The 21,279-nt window shown below is 43.5% G+C and overlaps 1 protein-coding gene across 2 annotated transcripts; it reads left to right on the plus strand.

The window, feature by feature from the left end:
* The first annotated feature begins 750 nt into the window (after nucleotides 1-750).
* LOC119229907 (RNA-binding motif, single-stranded-interacting protein 2-like) lies at nucleotides 751-20,983 on the plus strand. 2 transcript variants are annotated; one of them, XM_037490724.2, is made up of 14 exons: nucleotides 751-972; nucleotides 8,720-8,883; nucleotides 11,569-11,627; nucleotides 11,836-11,927; nucleotides 14,353-14,510; nucleotides 14,611-14,690; nucleotides 14,819-14,928; nucleotides 15,030-15,073; nucleotides 15,280-15,373; nucleotides 15,599-15,649; nucleotides 15,811-15,921; nucleotides 16,023-16,103; nucleotides 17,092-17,179; nucleotides 17,404-20,983. In XM_037490724.2, exons 1-13 carry the CDS (start codon nucleotides 901-903, stop codon nucleotides 17,170-17,172), a joined length of 1,197 nt encoding a protein of 398 aa, XP_037346621.1. In that variant the 5' UTR covers nucleotides 751-900; the 3' UTR covers nucleotides 17,173-17,179; nucleotides 17,404-20,983. The 2 variants fall into 2 exon arrangements, with proteins under 2 accessions (XP_037346621.1, XP_037346620.1); XM_037490723.2 differs by having other exon boundaries at nucleotides 17,446-20,983.
* The last annotated feature ends 296 nt before the right edge of the window (nucleotides 20,984-21,279 follow it).

Genomic DNA, 21,279 nt, shown 5'->3' on the forward strand with positions numbered 1-21,279 from the left:
GGGTTAGATTGATTGTGAAGCAAACAGCCATAAAATAAAGTCCAGGGTGCCGATCACTTAATACAACACACACAGGGTGAGGCACAAGCAAAGAGGCGCTGATGCACCCAAAAAGGGTTGTGGTTGAGTTAAAGGGTGGTAGAGGTGATGCCGTTATCAGCATTTTTGTCATTATAGACTGGCGCTGGTTACAGCGTGTAGAGCCAAAACAATGTCAATGAAATTGTCTGGAATGTTCCATCACAAATGGCCTTACATCCGCTTTCATTCAAATGTTTATGCCCACTGAGCCCAGCATTTCTGCATCGATTTTTAGCTACTTAAATGTCCTATAGTCTTGGCATAGTCAATAGTACCCATCAGTTTGTGAATGTATAGCCCAATGTAATATTACACCACCTACGGTATTGCATGAAGCTCAGGGTTTATGCTGTGTCGATTTATGATGTCTCGTTTCTTAAAAGAGAGACAAATAAATAATGAATGCATAACCCCACCCCCCCCCCCCCCCCCCCCCCTCCCCTCCCACCAAAAAATAAACTATTAGCACGGTATAATCTGGCCTTACAAGAATGTCGCCCTAAAGAGTCACGGGGCGTTAGTTTGTTCTTTTCAGCTCTCCATCCACCTACTCCCCCAGGGAGACAAATAACAGTGGAGTCGAACCAATCTCCCCTCCTCCCCTTCCCTCTGCTGCTGCCGTGTGGAGGGCCCCTAAAAACGAGCCAAGGGCCCCAGCAGCAGCAGCAGCAGCAGCAGCAGCGGGGGCTCCACCTGTCCCGCAGCAGCAGCACCACTCGCAGTCGAGCAGCGGGACTCCAGGCACTCGCTCCCCCAGCTGCTGACGTCAGCTGGCAGCCTGGGCTGTGCTCGCCGCTCCGGACATAGCGCCGAGGAAAAATGCTGCTCTCCGTACCGCCAAGGGCAGGAATCAACCCCTACAACGGCTATAACAGCAGAAACAGCAAAAAGGTAAATGCTCTCGGTATCGCCTCTCATTTTTCGCCTCTTATTATTATTTTTTTTTTTCGCCGTGCAGGGCAACGCGCCCGCGTCTATCGCGACATTAAAAAAAAAAAAAAAGAAAAAAAAGAAAAAAAAGAAAAAAGACGAGGGCTTGTGACAGTGAGCTGCAGTGTCCTTGAAAAGCCAAACGGACGGTATTTAACTTCGGACTTGGCGGAGTGAGAGTACAGTTTATTCGGGGAGGGGGGAGCGGGCTGGAGGGAGGGGGGTGGGGGGGCCGCCGTGCTCCATCGGTCCGTCTTTGGATGGGTCGTTCCGTGCCGCTCGGCGGGTGTCATGTTGGACGCCCGGAGGTCTTTCACAAATATATATATATATTTTTGTGTTTGTTTGTGCGTGTGTACTATGGTAAGGATGTCGATGCTGCTCTGCTTCACTCAACAAAAAAAAAAAAAAGAAGTGAATGGTGGAAAGCAACTTTTCTTTATGGGTGAGTGACGACGCGTCGGTGGTCGCGCGGGTCTCAGCGGGGAGCGGGGCACGTGTTACGAAACGATTTCTGCCCCTTTCCTCCGGACACACGTAACTTGTGTTGAATCAGCTCTTCATTGTCTCCGCCGCCGCGTAAGTTGGCGAAGTTGTCTCTTTTTTTTTGCCTCCCCCCCCCCCTCCCTCGTTTCCCATGTGAAAGCGGAATATGCCCCACCCCTTTTAAAAATCTCATTGTGACCACATTGCCAGAATTACACTCATGTTGACATTGACACTTTAGTGAACCAATATATGCGGGAAGGATGTTCTGAGCAGGAAAACAAATGAAATAACTATCTATTTACACGGACAAAATGAGTTTTCTGCTTTAAGAAAATACTCCCCATCCTGCTTCCTCAGTGGCTGAGACACCTTGTGTCTTCTCTCCATGGACCACAGTGGCTCAGAAGTGATGATGCGAGCTCTTTCATTTTACATGGCGGCATTATGTTGTGATTCCACATCCCCTGGATTCCCAGGAGCCGTCCCCACGTCCTTCTGCCCTGGCCGCTTTTCTCAATCTGGCAGTCTGTGAGCTCATGAACTCTAAATGGCATTTGGGAAATGCATATGGACGTATTGTCTTTCTGTGATCTTGGGAAACGCCGGCGTGCTCATCCCTCACAGATCTGATGTCGACACCACTCACCAGTGCCGGTCGGGGGGAGATGTGTTTGAATTGATGGTTCTGCACTCACTTAAACAGATACAAAATGTGCAATTTGTTTGATGAACTCCCATTGCATTTTTACTCAATTACATTCAATTTTTTACATGAGGTTGAGCCTCCGTATGAGGATTATTAGTGTATAATATAATTTAGATAAAGTTGCCATTGTCTAGGTAACCATTCGATATCGACTGTGTCTTTAAATGAGATGTCCTCATTCCAATCATCAATAACTATCATAATTCTTTTCGTAATTGTTTGGGAGAATAATCCATCCATAATACAACTTGATTAAATAATAACATTCTGCAAATATTATTATTATTAATAGATATTATATTCATTTCAGTAATTTTCAAGCAAACTTAAAAACATAACGTGGTTCCAGAAAATAATCTGCAGATGAGTCAGTAATGAAAACAATTGTTAGCCTTTAGCCTGGGATCGCTTATTGTTTTTACATTATTATTTTACAAATTGCATGAATTAAAAAAAAGGTATGATTTGCAAAATATAAATATATGTAAAAATATTTGTATATATTTTTTGAATATAATAAAAATGTAATACATAAAATAATATATTTAAAATAACATGGCCTTAATTTATCCGATGAACAAAAGGTCAAATGTTACAGTACTTTAAAAAGAGTAAATGTATGTAATGTATTGACAGAGGGAAATGCATAGAGGTAGTTGTGTGGTGTAAACATTGCGATGCACTTTGAAGGACATTTGTGAATTTGGACTAGAAAGAACAACCTGACCATAAATGTTATGAGCGACAAATGAAGCATGGGAAAGGGCATTAGATAGAGAATGTAAAAGGAAGTGCTCCTCCAGTGCTTTTAATACTTCTTTATTTTGGATCAAGGGTTTACAGCGAGGTCAAGCTCCTGTGTTGTGATTCCTAACATTTCCTCCTCACACATCCAGCTCCTCGTTCTTATCGTCCCCTGCTCACATTCTGCCATACCTAGCTGCACAAGTACACAAAATAAACCCGCCGATGAGGTGAGAAAGTCTCTCTTTGTGTACCAGCGTTTGGTTTCTGTTGTGCTTAACGCCTGCTGCTCCTCCCCAGACTCAGCTTCTCATTTCCTCCCTCCAATAAATATAATGAATGTCCACAAAATCGAATTTGGTCTGGTTGCGTTAAAAGCTTCCTGGATGAAAAAATAACAAGAGGGTTGTCGCTTGTCAAGGTATCGCACATGCTTTTTAAAATCGTAATTCATTCCAGTTCCCATGGTTGTGTGGGCCTTTTCAATGTCAGCTTACTGCTGGTATTTGAGCTCTTGATGCTTCAACACAACAAAAACCAGAAATGAAGAGATTTAAAAGAAACACAGTAACTGAAGCGGTAAAGAGGTTAAGATCAAAGGGTTTCATTAAAAAGGCAATTTATAAATGGCAGAATAGCAGAATTGAAGTCCACCATGTACCTGCAAATCAGTGATTTTACAATTTAAATTTCACAATCTTTTACAACACTTTTACAAAAAAAAATCACAGCTCCATCTCTGGCAAGCAAATAGCTAATAATGCTCCTGTGCTAGTTGCATTTATATAATTTAGGTAAAATTAGCCTTCAGAGAGGTGGTGGTAACCAAAGCGCATCAATAAAGGGTTCCAGGCACCGAGCTTCCAGCGACCAGAGGCAGCAGCGTTTGATCCATTTTTATTTTGTCCTCTATTTCGAATCATATCTTCTTTTACAGTCTGAAGGTGTGCGTTTAAGAATGCCAACAACTGCAAGAATGAAGGTTTAGGGTTTCTGTCTGTCACATTAAGTTACGTGCCTGCTGTATTGATGACTTCTTCTGATCCTCATCTTTCCGGACTCGGAACTCGCTTTGTGAATTTTAAAAAATGCTTCACAAAAAACATTTTTATCTCCTAACATTGAAAGCATAGAAACACAAGCAATCTACATTTAAATTGCATTTGATAACAAACCCACTTACTACATTAATTTGGTAGACTTAATTGTATTTTTTTCTAGAAGAATCTAGACTTTAATGAATGTCGAAGTGAACAATATTTATTTCTTAAGTTACTGTGTGATGTATTTAAAAGTTCTCACCATTTACATTTTTTTATTAACATTCAATTAGCTTGTTTTAACCTGAATACATTGCAAGAAAATGTAATGCACTTAATATTTAACATCACATCCCCAGCAAATAAGCAACACACAGCCTAAAAAGTAAGATCTTAAACCTTAAGGAAATGTCGGTCGATAAGTAATAGGCAAAACAGAAATGTCAATGATGCCTGAGGTCTGTTAGAGACAGCGTCCCCCTTATGTCCAACAGAGACTGCAGCCAAGAGGATATTGGGCTGTGATAAGTCCCATTCAGCATGTACCTTGGGCAATAATGAAAAACGTTTCACGCTATCCAGTCGGGATTTAGCCTTCATGAAAAAAATAACTAATTATGTTTGTCATGACACTTTGAAACCCCCTGTTAATAATATACTTGTAGTCCTGGGGAGTAAATATCCAGTATTGGTCAGTCCGAAATGCTTTAGTCACATTTTTCTTTTTGCCAAAGATAATTGCTGTTGATAACAGGCATTGAACTCATGTATACATGCTTGTAACAACTCACAACAGGAAACACACAACACAAGTTGCTGTCTACAGGGCCCCTTTCTACTCATTTGTGTGTATTAAACCAGCTGTTCTGCTGCAGTGACTCTGTCCTGAGTGAACTCTCCTGTACAGTCCCCCCCCCCACTCCCCCCCTTATCCCTCTGGCCCTCTGCCAGTTTCATGTTTATCCATCTCTTTGTTTAATTTGTCAGATGTCTCGGATTGGCCGGTGCAGGCCAGCTGCGATCACCGGGCCAAGGTGAACAGGTAAAGAGAGCGTCCCGGTCCTTGGAGAAAGCGCAGCTGTCAGAAATCCGATGCCAAGTTCTGCAGCGATGCCAGACACTCCGTGTGCTGCACATTCTGTTAGAACTCGAGCTGAGCACAGGGACAGTGTTTGCAGGTATCCGTTTCCCAGCTCCCTCGGCTTTGGCCACCTGACCCGGCTTTTAAAGCATTGTGCACGCGTGCACGTGCGCTGTGCACGCGCATCGACGTGCGATCAACAAACATTAAGAGACAGCCGGTTTGAGGATTAAAAGGTTCCTGGGAAAAGACAAAGGGGAAATGGGAGTGTTGGAGAGGGAAGGAAGGAGGATTCGGGAGCGGGTCTAGACGTGAGTCGGGTGTCCCTGTCACCTGGTTGGAATGCAGAGCTCCTTGTTCAGATGGCTGTGTGATAAGATCAGGAACCAGAGGATTTCCTGCCTGCTGCCATGCCTGCAGCTTACCTCTCAACCACAGTCCCCACCTCACCCTCGACATAAAGACTATTTTCCCACAGAATGCCAATTAGTGAAATATTCTTTTTTTTTCGCTCCAAAAAATGTTTGTGAAGCATCAAAGCATTTGTCCCACGGCTCTCACATTCCCGCTCAGGCCCAAAGCGGCAGCCCAGCGCCGTAACTGTACACAAGCCGGAAGCTGCGCCATCGTTCAGCCAGGCTATAAATCTGTGCATTAGGGTGTCAGCTGGTCAGGCAGCCAATGGCTCTTTCCTGCCTGAGGAGAAGATAGGCAGCCAGGACACGGGACGGCGAACAGACCCCCCCCCCCCCCCCCCACAAACAGCCAGGAAATCAATGGAATTCTGTGGGTCAAACTGCGGTCGACTGGAAGAGGGGGGCACGCAGATAGAAACAGAGGTGGGGACGCAAAAGAGGAAGAGGTTTGTGCAGAGATGCAGTAGCAGGCGTTTAATGTGGTCATATGGATGAGTTACTCTTTATCTTATTTTAACTTAACACAACCTGAAAAGCTCCTTTTGATGTGTTGAGAGATGAAATACACAATGTCTTTCTAGCAGCTTCAGATTGTTGATGTACGTTGACATCAAAGTAGAGGAAGTTTTATTTATAGATGTGTTCCTGATTTTTATCTGAAGTTTGGTCCTAAAAATATCTACTCAGATTGTATTTAGTCTTTTGTTAGGTTCAGCAGAGGAGAAAAATAACACACACACATTAAAACTGATATATTGTCTCTTGAAGTTCTAGTTTAAAATCATGCAGTGGTATGAAATACCTGATTAAAATACTTTTACCATCTACTGATATTAAAAAGTCCTTAATCACACGACATTAGAATATAAAATTAATGGAATTAATTTGATTTATGTTTAAAAGGGATTTCTGAAGTTAGTGAACGTTTGATTAATGATCCACACATCTGGTAAATAGGCTCAAAGGATTGGATTAGTGCTTCAATCATCAGTGGTTTATTAGATCAGTCATACGTTATTTATTATGCAAAGAAGCCTACACATCCCTGTTTCTAATTGTATCTAATGTAAGGATTTGCAAATGTAATATCTTTTGGGTTGTGGGCTGTAGCTCTCTCTGTAGTCCAAGCTCATGTAGCTCATGCTGTTCTCTCAGCACCTACTAACTCCCTAATTCAAAATAAAAATGTATGCTTTAGCATAGGACTTTCACATGCAAATAACATGCATAAGGACATAGAAATAGCCTTACCTAATACCAACCCAGCAGGACCCTTTCACGTTGTTAGACCAGCTAGTTGATCCCGGGGATTCTATGTTCATTTTCATAAGCAGTGTAAAGGAAATGAATGATATATTGTGACTCATGACATGCAGATAAATCAACCACTGGCGGCCTCCTGGTGATTCAAGGGGTTCTGTTGCGATGGTGTGCTCATGTCTGGAGCTTGATTGGGACTTGGCACACTGGTAGAGAGAGTGTGTGAAAGAGGTTGCAGGTATCTGCTTACTGCTCTCATTCACAAATTAGCGTCTTTCAAAAATGTCCTCATCGTGTGACAAGATAAACTCTTATTGGCAGGCCTGTGCAGTGTTTTTTTCTCCACTGGCCCTGACAGAGATGGCGTTTTCTTTATCTTTCAAATTCACAGGACAAATGACATTATAAAAGAAACATGTGTACAAGATAATGCAGCTGAATTCACTGTCTAAAGAGGCTTGGTTTTTATGTTTGTTGTTTCCATCCATCCAACTGGTCCTTTTATATACACAAACCTTTCTGGTTTTCTTCAGCAGCAGAGCGAGAGGGGATTATCTTCAGAGCAACGCGCCTTTTGTTGGAGGCTGCTGGCGTCTAATTAGGGTGATTGGTACACATTGGTGGTCCTGGTGTGACCTTGACTTCCTGCTGGGCTTTTTCCAAACACCACCAATCTGCTCAGTGACCCTCTCCTCTCGCCTGTAATCCCCCCCATTGTCCTCTTCTGTCCAATCGTTCTCTCAGATGAGACGTTCCACCCTCGTGGCTATACGGATATATTTATTCACATTCCTTTATATGCAGCACACATGAACCCATTTGACTGTTAGAATAATGTGATTCAACTCTACTTCAACAGATATTAGCCAGTTCTGGCAAGCCTGATCTGCACTCAAGTGTTGCTGTTTATTGCCTCAGTCCTTTTTGGAATTCAGCCAGTAGATCTAATCCTGGAAAGATACGTTTACTTTTATTCCATCAAAAAAATATTCCCCTGCATGGTTGCACAAGTTTTTCTTTGATTTTACCAAAGAGGGAAGTCGTTGCACAACAGCTTTTCATGTGCTCACTGGTGCTACGTCCTTACAAAACCAAAAATCAAGATGATTCTGTAGCAGCGAAGACAAAACCAATACACAGCAAAAGAAAAGTATACGACAATAGACCAGAGCAGACATAACAGGCTGCAGCATGCGTCAGGCAGAACAAACACACTTACAGTAAAAGAAACACATATACAGTGTAACGCTGAAGCACATATAACATAAACAGAAAATTAGCAACACTAAACAAATGCTCATATAGATTAATAAAGTCCTGGTTGGCTTTTTGTCACAATTATCTCTGGATTCTCATTTTTTTTAGTTCAATGGACAGAACCGACCCCTGTTGTCCCTTCATGCCCCTCATGGTCATGTTAGCATTTAACTGTGGATAATGTTTGAGAGGCAAATGGCAGAAGGCTTGAACTTTGGAATTCTGCCTTTAGGATGATTGAAATCTGATCTTGATCAAATTCTTGTATAAATATCTATTTTCAGAAGTAGCTATAGTATCAAACTTGTTCACATCCAGTCTCTGTATTTAATCCTGCATTACCACACTGTGACGAAACGTTGCGGTTCTCACCGCAAGATTTCTTTGTGGTTCCAAAAGTAAAAAATAAGTTACTCAACGCAGGGAAGGCAGAAGAGGCCCCTTTTCCCGATATGGAGTAGGCTACCAAGAGGCCCCACATTCCCCTCAGAAAGCACTATTGTTAAGTGTTGACATGAGTCCTGTATGATCTTATTTTTTGCAGCTCCCAAAGAATCCTCTGTCTCGTGAAGGACTACTTTCCACGTTTCTGCACAGACGCTTTTCCAATTCTGTGTTTATTCAAACGTTGGTGCTAAAGAATTATTATTTTCACAAAGACCTCTGTCGTATGTTCACGCACACTCAAACTAATGCTGCTCGTTTCCTTTTGCAGCAGACCTATGTGTCCTCCGGCCACCAGATGGCGCCCCCAAGTCCCAACAACAATAGTAGCAGCAACAGCAGTGGGGGAGGGGAACAGTTGAGTAAAACTAACCTGTACATCCGCGGCCTCCATCCTGGAACCACAGACCAAGACCTGGTCAAGCTCTGCCAACCGTGAGTTATTTTACATTAAAATGATTGAAATTGTAAAGGAGGCAATGTTACATGGAAATGTTTCAATAACATTACACAGCGTGTTGCAGGTTGAGCCACAAAGGTACTCTACTGTAAATGATCCCTTATTATTCTATTATTGCTTCTTTTTGGTCATCCTCAAGTGGAACGGTTTTTCCTAATCTTTGACGCTAAATTGTAGAGTCGTATATAAACTTGGGCTCTAGTGAGCAGATGTCTGTGCTGTTCAGAGCATGCGACTCATCTGACGAATAAATTAAATTGTTTAAAGACATAATTTCTTTGCGGTAAGAAGGGAAAAAGGGTTTTCTTAAAAAGGATGCAGACGTACCAGAACTGAAGTCAGTTTGATTTAATCAGTCCCGAGAAACAATAGAAATTGACAAATAAAATGGTAGACCCTTAGAGGGAATTAGAGGAAAGAGGAAACGAATGCAGCAAGTGGAGAAAAGGACAAGACGGCCTAGAGAAGGAGGGAAGGGGCCAGAGAAGGGTACGCCGTGAAGCCTCCTCATGTCCTGATCTAACCTCGCAGATGTACAGTTGGTCTTATGAGAACACACACACACACACACACACACACACACACACACAGGTTTAACCCGGTAATAAAGCAGACAAACTGGTTTCACCCGCCGCAGGTCACGGAAGGGATTTGTGAGCATTAGCCATACATCGGCCGTTTCCACGGGTCATTCACAGCGACCGCACGCCTCTCTGAAGGACTGGTCGTGGCTCACGGGACGAACACCACAGCCCTTCTCCCCGTCTGTTTTGCCATTTTCTAAGGGTGGCCCCTCCGACACACACACAAACGTCAAATCCACAGAGCAAATATAAACGGCTCTGATAATCCTGTTAATATCTGAGTGTACGCACACATCGCCGAAGCTGGAACAATGAAAAGACCATCTGAACTATGGGACCCTCTCAGCCATTTGGGAGTAGAAGCAGGGGGCCGACAGAGAAGTCATTGTGTGGTTGAGAGCGGGGAGGAGAGAGGACGGAGGTTTTAAGGGTGGGTGGGGAGGCTTCCTCTGAGGGATACGGGTCAGCGCTGCGGCCCGCAGTGTGGTGGTGGGCTGCTGTTCTGCTGCACAGGGACTGAGGTCACATAGTCGCTGCCATCAGACCTTTTTCATGTTTTTCCTCCTGGGTGATGAAACACAGCTTCTGTTTTTCTTTGCTTCCAATCTGCCAAAAGTATTAATATGACCAGTGTTTTCAGTGTGAAGGTAAGAGCTTAGATTGCAAAAAATCAAGGTCAGACAAAAGAAGAAAAAAAACATGGTAACAATGACAAATTGTCATTGTTTGTGCTTTGCAATTTTACTGAAGATATATTTTGCATTTTTACTTAATTTGACATTGAAAAGCGTATTAACGGGGGCAGAAGAAGACATGCGAAGAGGTGTTTCCTTGTTTTTTATTTCTTTACCATCAACGTACATTAAGTGGATTGCTCACAGTGTCTCTGTGTGAACCATTCAAAACCTTTAAATCGGTGCTTTCTGAGGCCCAACACAAGTGAAAAGATTCCTCAAATGCACTAATAGCAAAACCAGTGTTCTGCAAGTCAGCTTCACATATTATATGCCTAATCATATTTGAAAGGAAAGTATTTTAATATGGTTAATGAACAGTACATTTTGTATGCATATTTCTACATTTGAATTTTAGAAACTCAGAGACATGATCAAAAGAATGGGTTAGATAACATGAAGCTTGGATATATGTCGGTGGTAAACTCTAAACGTAGTAGTAGACTTTGGAGTCAGTCGTGACACAGGTTTCTACCGGGACCGTCCAGTCAGGCCTGAGTCATCTGGGCAGATGTGCGCTGAAACTTGGCCGGTGTGTAGGACCCAGCGCTGCGCTGCAATGTGAGGATGGAAAAACTCAAGAGCGAGGGAGCGGGATGTGGGGGGGGGAGCAGGGGGAGGCAAACGGATGGGTGAAGCATCAGGTTACAGTGCGCATTCCGCCCAGACGCCATGTCGCTCCGAAAAAAGAGCAACTCACAGGCCAAATCCACCAGACGAGGTCCGGCCCATAGGGCTGATGCACTGCCTTCTATTAGACTCCACATATTAAACACAATGCTTCCGCCTCAATGCTTTAAATTGTCCTCGTCTTTTACTGTTGGCTTTTGTCATGTTTTTTCTGTTGACAACCGCGTACCAGAATAATCCGGTTATGACAGCGGGTTACTGTATCCCTGCATGCTAAATGGATCCGTTTTATTGAAAGTCAATATTTCTAGTCAGACACTGCTAGTCACAACTCTTTAAAGCTCTGTTTTGAGGCCCAATACCCGAGAGCTGAGCTGACTGGCAGAGAGGCGTTTGTTTGGGTGTAAACACAGGCTCGGGCCAAATACTTTTGAGCCCTGGGGTGCTGTCTGCCGTCTGTCGAAAACAACGCCAGGGAGGAGGGTTGGTGTGCATCCCTTCGCCGACACCAGGCTAAGAGTAGGGTGGAGGCAGACTAAGATTTCTGTGACATTCGAGATCAAAAGGACATGATTGATCGCACGAAGGAATTCGTGTTTACACCTGTAGGAGTGTTCTCTGGGTTATGCAGAGAGAGGAGCAGATTCCTCTAGCTGCCCTACAGTAACCTCAGCCGTCACTGAGTGTTTCCTGTCTGGCTCTGTCTCTGCAGGTATGGCAAGATCGTGTCTACCAAGGCAATCCTGGATAAGACCACCAACAAATGTAAAGGTGAGCTAAACTGTTCTTCTAAGTATTTACTATACGTTTTATGGAGAGATTGTGATTTTTCATTACTTTTCTTCATTTACCCTGCTGGTATCGGGATGTGAGGTTATTAAAGAAGTATTTCAACTTTTTGAATAATGCACTTTCTTTCTGATGAGATAAAAATAACAACACCGCGGCTGTTTTTAATGTGTTTGTGTCTATTTTACAGGATATGGCTTCGTGGACTTTGACAGTCCAGCAGCAGCACAGAAAGCTGTTACAGCTCTGAAGTCCAGTGGGGTCCAGGCTCAGATGGCCAAAGTAAGAATGAACCAGCTCTGTGGTGCTTGATTTACTCCCAGATTCCCCAATAGCCTTCGGGTTCAAACTGTCGGGGCATTTGCATTGACTGCATTGATTTCCAAAGAGCCACATGCTAATATTTGACCACGGAGAGTCATAGTCCCTTTCTCCCTGAGCACACTTCCTCTCTGTCACGTAAAAGTCAACCTGCAGTGGCCTGATTGGCAGCGGGTGTCCCGTTGGCAAGGACACGAGATTAACTCTTCACAGGGAGGCGTGTGTTCCTTGTGCGGACCACTGCGACTTATTAACAGCCAATGGGAGGAAAGTGCTTGATGCAGACCACATTTGTTAAAAGCAAAATGCCCCGCCCCCCACCCCTTTTTCAGTTCCCTTTCATTCCTCACTTTGTCTCCTCTTTCTCCATCGCCCTCCTCACCACCTTCCCTCACACCTTCGTCCCTGTGCATGTCGCTAACCTGCTCCCGTTGTGCCGCTTGTTCTGAGGTCTTTGTCCAAGTGTCTGCAGTCAAAGCAACTCTTGTCGGCCCATTAAGCTGATCCCTCCGGCTCTCAGGCTCCCCATTGAGGGAACCCAGGGGAGGGTGCCACTACACCCACTGTCAATGGGACAGGCACAATGGGCCGGCATTGTCCATCGTCTGGGCCGAGGCCCGGGGCTGACTCCAGCACTTAATACACTCCAACACAAGAGTCTCTGCCCCCACGCGCCCCCGCTCCCCACCTCTCCATGTCTTGCACCCAAACAGCCCCAGTGCAATGTAACACCAGGGTCTCCCCAAGCCCAGCGCCGGAAAACTGTAACAGATCCACTCTGCCAGCTGACCTGAGCCGGTCCAGTGCAACTCAACCTGGAGTCTAAGTCCCCTGGTCCTCCTCTGTAAGAGCGCCACACAATCCTACGTATCTCAATACCCGCCAAGTGCAACTGGACACCAAGGCGTGACTCACCCGGACCACACGGGCTCAGTCAGAGGTGTGGATGACCACTATTAAAACCTAAATAGTGCCAGTTGCTTGAGAGTTGTGCTTGTTTAATACAATGTTCTGGGGACGAGTCAGCTGTCTGCAGGGGTCAGGGGGTGACTTCAGTCCAGAGAGAAACAAGAATTAGTCTAAAATTAGCTGTATATCAGGCTCTCGAGTGCTTAGCTACTTAGCTAGTCCTGTTGGCACCTTCACCATGGCTGCAGAAGAGTGTTGTTCACAAACAGAATCAGCCACACCTCGCACTGGCCGTCCCCAGAGTACGCTCAGTCCCCGAAAGTGCCAACTCGGCCCTGAGGCTGCGGCCTCAGAGGAGTGCACACGGGGTAGGAGAGCCTTGGCGGTGTTAAAAATAGATCCCTTCTTATTTCACCCCACCTCCCTGTTCAAACTGGGACGTCAGCCCCGACACGCAGGCAGGGAAGTACACAGAGACACACCTCAACACACATGGCTCACCTAGTGCTGGGCATGGAAACATAGAACAATGACACCTCAGGAAATCCCATTCAAATGAGAGGTCGTGTGTGCCGGCTGAGGTCCACGCAAAGTACAAGGATGAAAGCACTTTTCCTATGTGAAGCAGCCGTTAACTCCATTTGTCTCATATGGCTCATGACCTCCTGCACCGTGCCACTGTGTTACATAATGGACCTGTGGCCGCACCCAATCACAGACGATGTCTTTGCGGGGCGGCCCACGGCTGAGACAATAGGCTGCTCATTAAGGCACATCTTCATTTATGAAAGCGCTTTGACTTCCCCCTCACAGTTGATTTCATGCACTGGTGACAAACTGGTTTGCAAAGCTATCGGATAGCAATGAGTGTTAGGAAGAAGGGACAAAAGGGAAAATGATAGCAAGGAAAGATGTTTTGATGGAAGAGAAAAGCCTGTTTGTGAGCAGGCACTCAGTTATCCTCGTTTCTGTCATCCTCCTCTCGTTCATTACCCAAACGAGTCAGGGCTCCCTCGACTTGTCAGCTCCCCCCTTTCAGTAGAAAATATCAGCATCTTAAGCTCCTCATTCCTCTCCCTTATCCTCTTCCTCCACTCTGTTTTCCCTTCCCCTCTTTGTAGCCCAGCCTCTTTTCTCCTGGTTGCCAGGCTCCTGTTGCTCTCTGAACTTCATGGCTGACTTCCTGCCTGCTTCTGCACAGTCACGAAAGGATTAGCTTTCAAGCCAGCGGGACAAAATGAGACTCTGGATTATCTCGTTACTTGCTGCTATGCAGATCTCTTCATAAGGCAACATTCCTCCCAAATAGCGGACTTAATCTTTGCAGATAAATAATAATATCTCTGTGTGTCAGTATATGTATGTGTGTATATTTTAATAAATCAGACAGCTGTACCTGATTCAAAACAACACAATTCCTTCACCTGAGTCCAAAAATGAGCTGCACTGATGGTTTCATGTCCCGCTTCCTGCACAGCAACAGGAGCAGGACCCCACCAACCTGTACATCTCCAACCTGCCGGTGTCCATGGATGAACAAGAGCTGGAGAGCATGCTCAAGTCCTTTGGACAGGTCATTTCCACACGCATCCTGCGAGATGCTAACGGGACCAGCCGCGGGGTGGGCTTTGCCAGGTCAGGCACCATGCGGTGAACCACGCGTAGCCTCTGTCCAATCCCAATATGAAAAGTGCTCCACAAGCACGGTTCATTTGGACGTTTGACTGTATTTCAGAATGGAGTCCACAGAGAAGTGCGAGGCCATAATTCAGCATTTCAACGGCAAATTCATCAAGACTCCGCCGGGAGTGCCTGGTGCGTGGAATCTTTGTTTGGTATAAAAAGGGACCGGATATTGTTGTTGTCGGTGCCAGAGCTCAGGGTTTTTGTTCCCCGTTGTGACCCTTGCACTCACTCTCCTGTTTGATCTGTTGCTTCCACAGTACCCCCAGAGCCCTTATTATGTAAGTTTGCAGATGGAGGCCAGAAGAAGAGGCAGAACCAGGGGAAATACCTCCACAATGGAAGGCCGTGGGCAAGAGACGGCGATGCGGTAAGGCGGAGACTTTAGCCTCTGCTGGACCACAGGCTGCACCGGTTGGTTGCGCCAGCTCACCGTCCCTCAATCCTGTGCATTGTTTATTGTTTTCCCAGGGAGGAATGACGCTAGCGTATGACCCCGCAGCCTTACAAAATGGGTGAGTGGTGTGCACGGTCTGACAGAAAACAGTCCCAGCCCTCCAGTCAAACAAGAGTTGTGCTCAAAATGTATTACGCTGCCGCCCTCTGCTGGCCAGTGCAGGAACTCAGCAAACGTTGTTCATGTATTTGGAGAAACGCTTAGTCGACATGGTGCGGCTGTCTTCAAGTTTGCTTTCCTCTCTTTGGTCCGTGGGTTGGGCAGCTTCTACCCCTCACCCTACAGTCTGGCTCCCAACCGAATGATCGCCCAGACCTCTCTCTCACCCTACATGCATTCTCCTGTCTCATCCTACCAGGTTGGTCTTTCCATTGTGTTCTTAATTTAAAGTGTGACTTTTAAAATCTAGCCGTAATGCCGAAACTTCGTCACGGAAAGGAACAGACAGTGAGGGAGGACCGTATCCTGATAACAATTCTTCAGGTTCTCTCTTTTCAAACTTGCATAATAGGGGCTCTGATGGAACTGTGCAAGCAACAGCAACTCAGTACAAGGGTTTGATGACATGTTTCCTGATCTTTAGGTACACAGCCCGTCCTGGATGCACCATCAGTCATACCTCATGCAGCCAGCTGTGAGTAAACCTCCTTCACCACCTTGCCCTCCCCTCGTACATCCAGTTAGCCACCCCTTGTACTTTTGAGTTCATCAATTAGAAAATGTTCTGCTCACCTGTGATTTAACCCTAACCCTGAATTTTAAACCTATTCCATCTGTATTTTTATGCATCCACAGGGTACAGTTCTTACCCCGACAATGGAGCACGCCATGTCCATTCAGCCCACGTCCATGATGGGACCTCTTGCCCAGCAGCTAAGTCACCTGTCCATGGGCAGCACGGGCACAGTCAGTACCAATCTAACAAACACACACACACCGCAAGAAATAAAATTGTAACCATGTCAAATACTACACACCATGTGTCTTCCTCTCTGCTTTCCCTACAGTATATTCCGGCCAACACAACTATGCAGGGGACCTACATCCCCCAGTACACCCCAGTGCCTCCCTCCAGTGTCCCAGTAGAGGTAAGAAGCCTCAACCTCAGATGCTTATATTCTGTATTTCTGTGAAGAGTAAATCGTATTTACTCAGATTTGCTTTAAAAAATGCTTTTAGCATGGCAGGTTTTATTGGTATGTAATTTAAGGCACATAAGAAGGGGAGGTGACTCTTCAATCTGCTAACTGACTGATTTACTGAGCTGGACGGTGCCCATTTGCCCTGGAGGTGTGTGTGCGGTATTTTATGACACGTAGACGCCGAAATATTGGCTTTGATGATTCCGGTAGTAAAAAATAAATACTGCAACAAAGATTATACCTTTTATTTTTTCAGATGCCAGAAAGCGATGTGGTGTAAAACTATTTTATGTTCTAATTTAACAGCAAACTTAGTATGAGGAAGAGTCAACCTTTGGACAGAATTTTCAAATATATATTTTCTCAGTCGGTAGATATTTAAATACATCATCCACAGTCTGTGGTCTCCAGTTCTGAGGCAGGTTCCTGAATGAGAGATCTGCAGGGGGGGGGGGGGTGATCCTGCAGGGAGCTCTGACTCATTTGTTGGAAGGTGGATCTCTGTCATAGTGGTGGGAGCCTACAGGACGAGCAAGACCGTGAAAGGGGAAAAAAGGGCCGGTTTATGAATGAAAAAAGGGCACTACTGTGAGCCAGAAAGTCTGGCTGTGATTGGACGGATGAGACCAAGTGGGACGGATCAAGAGAGAGTGGAGTGGAGGAAAGAGTGAAGGGTGACAAGGTACAACCGGGTCAGTCTCATCAAAGGAACGTGTTTAAGATTACGTGTTTAAAATACGTCCTGCAGTATGCACAGGATTTTATTTAAGAGTCTGGAGAGATCTGGATGTTGCACTTTGTGTTCGTCCACTCAACGTAACGTCTTTGAAACAGTGGGGGAGGGGAAATACAGGCGTTCTTGTTCTTAGACCATGAATGAAAATATTTTTTATTGACACAAAGTATTTTTGTAATGTCCTTTTTTTATTTTTAGGAGAATGGTGGTCAACAGCAACAGGTTGCTATGGAGACTCCTGCGGAACACACAAACTACTCGTACCAACACACCAAGTGAAGCTAAGGTGGGACAGATGTCCTTTTTTAATGTCCCAAATGTATATGAGCATATAAACTGCAAGGGGACATTAAGATAGGACAACATGGATCGGTGTGTGATCACACATAAAATGCGCAATTATTCAAAAAGCCTGAACAAAGGTCATCTATCCATCCTGTGGTTGTTTCGAGATTGGTATGCCGTTTGTGTGTGTGTGTCTAAAAGCAACATTACGTGTGGATGATTCAGTGCGGACATGTGTGTGTGTGTGTGTGTGTGTGTGTTTTGCAGCTCCCAGCAGGGCGGGGCAGAGGGCACGAGAGGAATCCAACCAAACAGGGTTCAGCTAAACTGTGCTCCATACGTCACCAACAGCACCCAGACTTGAACATGGATAACAAAAGGAACGTGTGTGTGTTCGTGTGTGTGTGTGTGTGTGTGTGTCTGTATTTTTTCTTTGCTCTTTAAGAAAACACTTATGTCATTGGACTCTCCCGCTCACATCCTCAAGAGTCGATCAACCAAAGATGGGAGTCTTCTTCACAGAAGCTTTGATCTATTTTGATATCTGAAAAAAGGAACATAACAAAAAGTTAAAAAGAAAATAAAAAACTTATGAGAGGAGGAAAGATGCGGAGCATTATTTTTGGTGCACGTTATCTAACAAATTATTATTTTTAACAGAGAAAAAGCATTCTGAACTTTTCAGGGTGATTCAAAGAAGAGTTGAAACACAATGTGTCTTTTATTTTTTGTAAAATATGGAAATGTTTATTTTTATTTCCTGATGTCTGTTGTTGACGTTCTATTTGCAGCAGCGGAGGAATCCCTTTGTACAGATTCAAGAATCTAAAAAACTCTTGCTGGTCTGATGTGTCGGAGGCAAACCGCTTAAAGCTACTTCTGAAATCAAAAGACAATCAATTATTTGTACTTATATTTTAATTTCAATAGATAATTTTTAGATCATTGCAACAACAATATTAATACAAAGAAAATGTTATTTTGTAGTAGTCTATAAAGACACAGTGAAAAGCAGCTTTGATGACTTTCAATTCACTTCCTGTCCTGTATGCACCATTGAGAGACACTTAAAGTCATCCTGCTTTTGTTAGAATGAAACTCGGAGTTGCTTCCCTGTCCAAAGAAGTGGTTTTAAGCGGTTTTGCTTTGGCAATCCTTAAGGAATCATTAAATGTGTGCTGTGTTGAAGGGATGAAATGAACTTTCTTCAGATCTGAGCAGTTAGATGAACTAAACGATTATGTGTAAAAAAAAGATCAATGCAGTTACTAAATTAAGAAAAGGCTTAGAAAAAGCCACGGGGGGGACGTCAAACAGAAGACTGTCCCTGAGAATAATCCGTTTGGAGGGAGCTGTCGTTCTCTTTTTCAATGCTGCTGTTGTCACCTGAGTTTGATTCTCTGTCAGTGATTTTTAGTTTGTAGAAAGTTTAACGTTTCTGATTTCCTTTTGTCTGTCACTTGAAATGTGTTTGAGCTAATTTGCCTTTTTTTTGATGAATTTATCTTTTGAAGTAGATTAGATTTTAGCTGTAGACTTTAGCTTTTTACAGAAAGTAGACATTCTGGGTTTTTTTTTTCTCTGCGTAGGGATTGATGCTGTTTTCTTGTGCACTTCACTATTTCTCTCCTTTTTGTTTTCACTCATATTTCCGTTCCAAACCTTTTGTCGTGTGCGTCCTCACATTGTGTCGGGCCTGTTCGTAGAACGCCTTTCAGAGCGGAGAGTGGAACCAATCAAAGACTTCACATAGTGCTGATCCAAAAGATTCATACTGATGCTGCGTCAGCGCCGGTGCTCAAAGAGGCTTTGTGACCACAAGCCCTGGATATGTTAGCGTTTATCAAGTGTAGCTCATGTCACACTGCATCCAAATATGTCGAACTGTAATTCATGCAGGCATCAACAACTGTAGATATGTAGATAATAGAAACAATGGTTTTTACAAAGGACTGCTCACTAGACCATGGAAGTGCCATTAAAGACGATTCTTACAGCCTTTAGTGAAACAGCCTGAAGGAAGTGACCCGAAATTCTGCAAAAACAAGTTTTAGCTAAGCCTTAATTTTCTCCTCTGGATGAACTGCCTGAACTCTCATAGGAGTGACACCGCGTTGTAAATACTACATGGAAACAAGCTTGTTTGAATGCCATTGAGTTAGTTAGTCACGTTGGCCCGAGGTAGCTGTGGGGTTACGAGGAGCTTTTCAACCGTCCACGTTTGGGTCCAGCAACAAACACATTGTGAAGACGTCTTTCTTAAGGCTCGCGGTGCGATGGTTCGGTTTTCAGCTCGTTTTTTGCACACGTCAACCTTTTTTTCTCGCTGCGTCGTTTATTTCCGCAACCAAAGACGTTGTACCCAACCATCTTTGAGCCCTTGGCCTAAGCTGCTCTCATGTGTGGACGGTCATGCGTTGCGTGTAGCTCTGGGTGAAAAGCCCTTTGTTCTGCTCCTGACAGACAGGGATAACATCACAATAAGGGGGGGGGGGGGAGTGACGTGCACACAATTTTCCATTAAGACCAAAGTTGAAGGTTTTGTGAGAACTTTGCGACTACTCGATCCCTCATATAGTAAAGTACATGTAAATTATCTGGGTTTTTTGACATGAGTCGATTAAGCTGAGTTTTGGTGCGCATGTGAACTTATTATGGACCTTATTGGCCCATGCCGACACACAGAAGATCTCCAGAGATTTTACGATGGTGACAGTTTTCAGACACGAGAGCTCATTTTGTAAATAGTCTCTTTTTTTTTCTTTCACTTTATTGTTTGTTTCTTTGTGTGTGTTTTCATTTTTTTTAATGATTTATAGCCTGTCTAGATAACACAGTGACCTGCAAGGTTTTCACATTCAGTGCCCCATGAAGGAAATGTCATGGATGTTGTTTATATGTTCAGACAAATGAGATTTCATGTATTAGCCATCACTTTAATACAAAATACCGGATTTTGAAACTATGAAATGACCACTTGTTACAGTTACATTTTTAAGTAATTTAATTTTTAATTAAATTAAATTAAATAAAAAATTCTATTCGAGATAATATTAGAGAAAGTCATGGTGCTCGAAAATACATAAGAATCATGAAAATTATAGAGTTAAACTGTAGAAATACTGAGATCAACGTGTGCTCTACACACAATATTTGAAAATCATAAAAATATTCTTTTTAGTCTATATACCGATTTGGAAATTCTCTTTTGTCCATAAAATGTAGATTTAATGTCTTATTTCATAGCTTCAAAATGTTTTGCTGCTAAAACAGGAGGTTTGATGTTGCCCAATCAGCATTCTCTAAATGTTCCATTTTATTATAATTTGGTTGATACAGTGTCCCTGATTTTTTCAGAATAACAATATGATTTGTATTCTGTTTTAGTTATATTTGACTTTATTAAAACTCACAAATGTTGTTTTATGGTGACAATTATTTTAATACAAGTACAATTCAAAATAATAAAACCATCTTTCTCCGTCCTGTATGAACCAAGTTTGTGTGAAACCCAGACATCTTGAGAATCTGACGGGCTCATCTTGCTCCCTGCTTGTAAACAGTTTTCTTATTTATACAAAAATTCATTTTGTACAGTTTTTTTAAGAGGAAATAAGTTTTGATATTTGGTTATTTTGCAAAGCCACTTGGCTCCTTGTGTCTTCCTGTGCCAGAGTTGCTACGTTTTCTGTAACTTTTTTTTTATTGATTGAGATAAGATTTTCTTTCTTTATGGTTTTCTCTTTGAATTTGTCAATTTTCCCTTTTTTAAAAATAAAAAATTGTGTTTCTGTGATTTGGAAAACTGTTTATTGAATTACAGTTCTGTTATTGTGCTATTATTAGAATCAAAAAATGTTTTTCAGAGTAAGGGCAGTAAAGGGCTGTGCTGTATGAGTAAATAGGCTCTTTACATTTTCTATAATTTAATTTAATTGATTTATCAGCAATAACATAATAATATAACGGCTGTATCAACAAAAGGTGGCGCAATGAACACGATGCTCACGCAGGTCGATGGCGACCTAGCCACCGCAACTCAACGGGCTAAACGAAAGTCCAGTAAACTTGTTTATAATAATTAATAAACAGGCTTAACTG

This window comes from Pungitius pungitius, chromosome 8, assembly GCF_949316345.1.
Source record: "Pungitius pungitius chromosome 8, fPunPun2.1, whole genome shotgun sequence".
In the NCBI taxonomy this organism is placed as follows: domain Eukaryota; kingdom Metazoa; phylum Chordata; class Actinopteri; order Perciformes; family Gasterosteidae; genus Pungitius; species Pungitius pungitius.